This window comes from Zea mays, chromosome 8 (genome assembly GCF_902167145.1).
Source record: "Zea mays cultivar B73 chromosome 8, Zm-B73-REFERENCE-NAM-5.0, whole genome shotgun sequence".
In the NCBI taxonomy this organism is placed as follows: domain Eukaryota; kingdom Viridiplantae; phylum Streptophyta; class Magnoliopsida; order Poales; family Poaceae; genus Zea; species Zea mays.
In genome coordinates, this window is record NC_050103.1 from 171,333,725 (window position 1) to 171,338,050 (window position 4,326).

General features: G+C 52.1%; 1 protein-coding gene across 1 annotated transcript; it reads left to right on the plus strand.

Annotated features, from left to right (window-relative positions):
• Positions 1 to 540: 540 nt before the first annotated feature.
• On the plus strand, positions 541 to 2,750 carry LOC100277051 (uncharacterized). The gene is given in 2 exon segments (NM_001150719.2): positions 541 to 720; positions 1,282 to 2,750. A coding segment is annotated over 1 exon segment (1,209 nt). The 5' UTR covers positions 541 to 720; positions 1,282 to 1,382; the 3' UTR covers positions 2,592 to 2,750.
• The last annotated feature ends 1,576 nt before the right edge of the window (positions 2,751 to 4,326 follow it).

A 4,326-nucleotide genomic window follows, 5' to 3' on the forward strand; every position in this document is an offset into this window, starting at 1 on the left:
TGAGGCATTCTCGTGGAGACTAAAGAGCCCTCACATGCTCTCCAACGTACATCCTCTTGCTAATATATTTTTGTAGTATAGATATTTAGTATAGATATTTAGAGATACAAATATTGCTAATATATTATATAATCTAGTTAAATTTGAGAAAGTTTGACTGTCACAAATACTATACGATAAACATTTTGGGAAGGGAGTAGAAAGTAGGAACAGGGGGCTTTGACAGGGGAGCGTTGGAATCAGCCTCAGATCTCCTGCTGATGAACATCAATGCAACGGAAACATAGCCATTGGAAAATGAAAAAAAGAAGAAATTTGGTAGAATTTGTTGGTGCACGCACCAATTTTTGCGGGCGCCAGCGCCACGCAGGCTAGAGTGGGGTCGACCGAGGCTGGAGGTTCGGCGCCTACCGCGCCGCAGGACAACTGGAGACAGCCTGTCTCGCACACCCCTCCTCTTCGTCTCCGCTCTCTCTCCTCCCCGCCCCCTTGGCCCCTTCTCCCTTTCTCTCTCTCCTCCTCTCCCCCCTGTCTTCCCCCATTCCCCACTCCCCCACCTCTCCAGCTCCGTCGCTAGGGCTCCATTTCCCCTGCACCTCCGCCGCCGCCGCCGCTTCAACATCAGAAGCACCGGATTCGGTGGTGTTTCTCGGCTGCCTCAGCTTCCGCCGCCGGGAGGCCCCTGGCGGCGTTCGCCGCCGCCCTCCGGCCTTTGCTGAGGTGATTTTCTCGGAGCTTGAGCAATTTTTCTTAAGCTGTTCAGGCAACTTCTTCTGGTGATCTATAGCTTACTCCGGTGGCTAACGGTCTGGGTTTGAGCCTTTTAGGAGGTGGGAAAGAGCAAGCAAATACTATGTTGCCTACTATTGGATTATTTAAGAGCTAACAAGTGCTATTCTTGCTAGTATCATTTCCGAAGTATTTAGGGCTTAAAAAGTCCCTGTGTTTTAGTGCAGAAATGGTAAGCTTTTAGCTAGCTGATTGCCTGATTCAAGTAACCTGCCAACTTAATTGCCCTAGATCAAGCGCCTATTAATTAGATGATCAAGTTTCGTACTTCTGTACGATATTAGCTGCACACGTAATCTCTAATGGATTTGTCCTGGTACGAGCACTGGAGGTTTAGGAAGCGATCAGCTTAAATCAAACGAAAAATTTTCGATTGAGGTGTGTGTGTTGGGGGGTGGGGTGAAGACAAAATACTGTAGTTTTTTGGTTAAGTCTTGGTAAATATGCTCCAGTGTTGTCATTAATCTTATACAGTTACTTTGTTGAATGCAGTCCTCTAGACTTGACAAGGCTGCTGCTGAGTATATGGTATCTGCGGGCCATTGTGCTGTCCATGCGAGCGGAGAGCATGCGTGGCAGCTGTGCTTCGGGTGATGCCCCTGACCAGAGTAGCTGCCGATGCATTCGGTGTGTTGACGATCGGACTGTTGGCGCTGCTTGCCGCTCTGGGCCTCTTCTGCATCTTCCAATCGGTCTACTTCAGGTGTCAGATCCGGAGAGGACCCTCCTTCCTCCCGCTCGGCTACTTTAACGGCCCATGGGTGACCCGCGTCGCTCTGGTTCTGATCACCATCTGGTGGGGAGTAGGCGAGGTAGCGAGACTGAGCTTCTTGAAGCAAAAGCTGTTCTCCAGCTTGACATGGCAGAGGAACATATGCGATGCGTACATACTTTCCAACCTAGGGTTCGCGGAGCCGGGGATCTTCTTCGCATTCGCTTTCCTGCTCCATGGCTCGTTGCAGAAGAAGGAGCTGGGCACTTTAAACCAGAGATGGAACTGGAAGAGCATGGCCTACACGCTGGTTTTCTGCGTTCCAGTGTTCTCCGTGCAGGCAGTCCTGGTGTTCGTCGTCGGGCCCAGGCTTGTTAGAGACTCGAACCATGATCTCGGGAGGAGGAAGATCGCGAAATACTTCGTACGGACGCACACGCCGGTTGGAGACACCAGCGTCTGCACCTACCCGTTGTTGGGCACCATCTTTCTCGGGCTCGTGGATGCCTTCCTGATGAGCTACGTGTCGTACGTCGGATCACGGGCGCTGTCCTTGGTCATCAACAAGTCGCTGCGAAGGAGGGTGTACCTGCTGATGCTGTCGGTGCTCTGCTTCCTCCCGACCAGGGTGCTTCTCCTCGGCTTCTCGGTGCTGCCCAGGCCAGGAGACGCTGCCTTCGAGGGCATCGTGTTCCTGTCGTTCTTGACGATGCTGTCCTGCACGGCCGTCGGGATACTCTTGCTGGTCTACTACCCTGTGGCCGATTCGCTGGCCCTCAGAGACATGGGCCAGAGGGACACGGCGGCAGAGATGGTGCCATACGATGACTACTACTGCTACGAAGGCGCGTCGCTCGTGGCCAACCGGAGTTTCCGAGAACTCGAGCGCAACTCCGACACCTCGACGAAGCCGGGATCCATATCGTTCCGCACTATGATCAGGGAAGACCAGCTTCAGCAGGACGGCGCCGCCGACGAGATCGGCTTCTCTTCTCGCAGCGGTGCCCATATCGGATCACCATCACCCGCAGGCTCTTCGCCGAGCGCGGCAATGCCGATGCTCCCTGTCAAGGAGATCCCTAGATACTAAGGAGTATTCAGCTGTGCTGTGCGTTTTGCCCCTCTGTGCTATGTCCTCTCCTTCACCCTCTTTTTTTCCCCCTTCTCTTCCTCTTACTACCTTGATGATAACAGTTTTGTGGCAATCAAAAGGTTTTTTTTTGTAAAGTTTTCGAAGTAGCTTAACTCATCACCATTAGCCCAGTACTCTTGATCCTATTTAACAACGTAGCAAGTAGCTGGATCTTGCAGTGGCTGTTGAGCTGTGCTCTGGCCGTACTGGCCGCAAGAGGCTGACTGGCTGAGTTGGAATTCACTTTTGGTTGGTTTTGCTTTTGCTGCTCCACAACTCATAATATCTTAGCTGAGAAGTTTTACACCGTGGACTAGGCTGGAATGGGGGGCCTCTGCTGTGTCGCTTGTTCCTCTCCGCGACAGCTGTGCGAAGAGTGTATCTTGCTACACTTGGCCTTCCATACCTGTACAGCCCTTTCTTATCTGTCTGAACAAACAGTTTATCGGTGAAGGTACCAGGATAATTACAAATGTTTTATCAGATTAATTCAAATTGTTTTTTGCCCTTGGCGTGGTGTTTAACTTAGATGTGGATGGCTGAAAGGATCAAAGGGCCCAACTGCCCAAGACCCCTGCAGTGCTCCTACCCTGACAGACAGCTTGTCGAGTTTGTCCTGAGCTGGCTTGGAGTCCGTCGTGGTTCATGCCTGTTGACGACGCATAGGTCTGCGGATGTTTCTGGCGTAAAGATGTTTATTTATGCGTGATCTAGATACCCGTTGCCTGGAATCCAAAGCCTTCCTAGTCAACCGGGCATGTGCAGGCCGTGTTGCTTTTTGCCGTTGGCTTCTGTCCTGCCATAAATTTTCTACTGCCAGTACATCATCGGATGCCTGAACTCTGAAGCCGATGGGGGCGATGGCCATCATATATACGGGTCGTCCTGTCCTGCCACGGCTGAGCTACTCCTCTGCTTTGTTTCGTCGTCCTGAATTGTTTTTTTTAACCGGCCGTGCCGCATCTGTTTTCAAGTAGTAGTACTGCTACTACGACTGCCAAAGTGCATGTGATGTGCTGTGTTTTCCTGATGGGCCGGTAGGTTTGTGGGGGCCGCGCTGTGTCTGTGCGCTTCTTCGGTTACTCTTTGGAACCACTTCTCTCTCAGACAGGGCCACAGGAGCAAAGCAAAGTAATTGCACTGTGAAAATGCTGTCACGGCTGACATGAAGATCCAAACGGGCAAGCCAAATGCTGCCGCAAGATATCCTGCCGGTTCTTTTTATTTTCCCTCCTTCCATTTTTCTCTTTTGTGCCTCGGCCGTTGAATCTTTCAAGAGCTCGTGCTGGGCAAGTTCGGTCGATGTCGGCTCGGCGTCTTGTGCCCCTACAATGGCTGGCGCCAGCAGAGCTCTCAGCTGCGCCATCTCTGTGTAAAACCGAGTTAAAATCCCCCCAAGAAATTCATGTGGGCGCGCAGCTGGCTTTTGCAAGTTGCAAGCGCATGGGAGGCGAGCTGCGTCCTCCCGCCGGTCGCCGGAGCTTGCTTGCTCCACTTCCCACTTCCCTGTCAAGACCTGGGCCAATGCGGACGGACCCAGCACGAACCAGTTCCTGAGTTGGGTTGGCCACCGGGCCTGTGGATTTAGACGGCCCAGCACAACTATTGGGCCACAAGCAGTGGTGTTGTATTGGATTTAGCGATGGCAACGGGTATATACCCGTTGGTTAGTAGCATTCCAGATTCATACCCA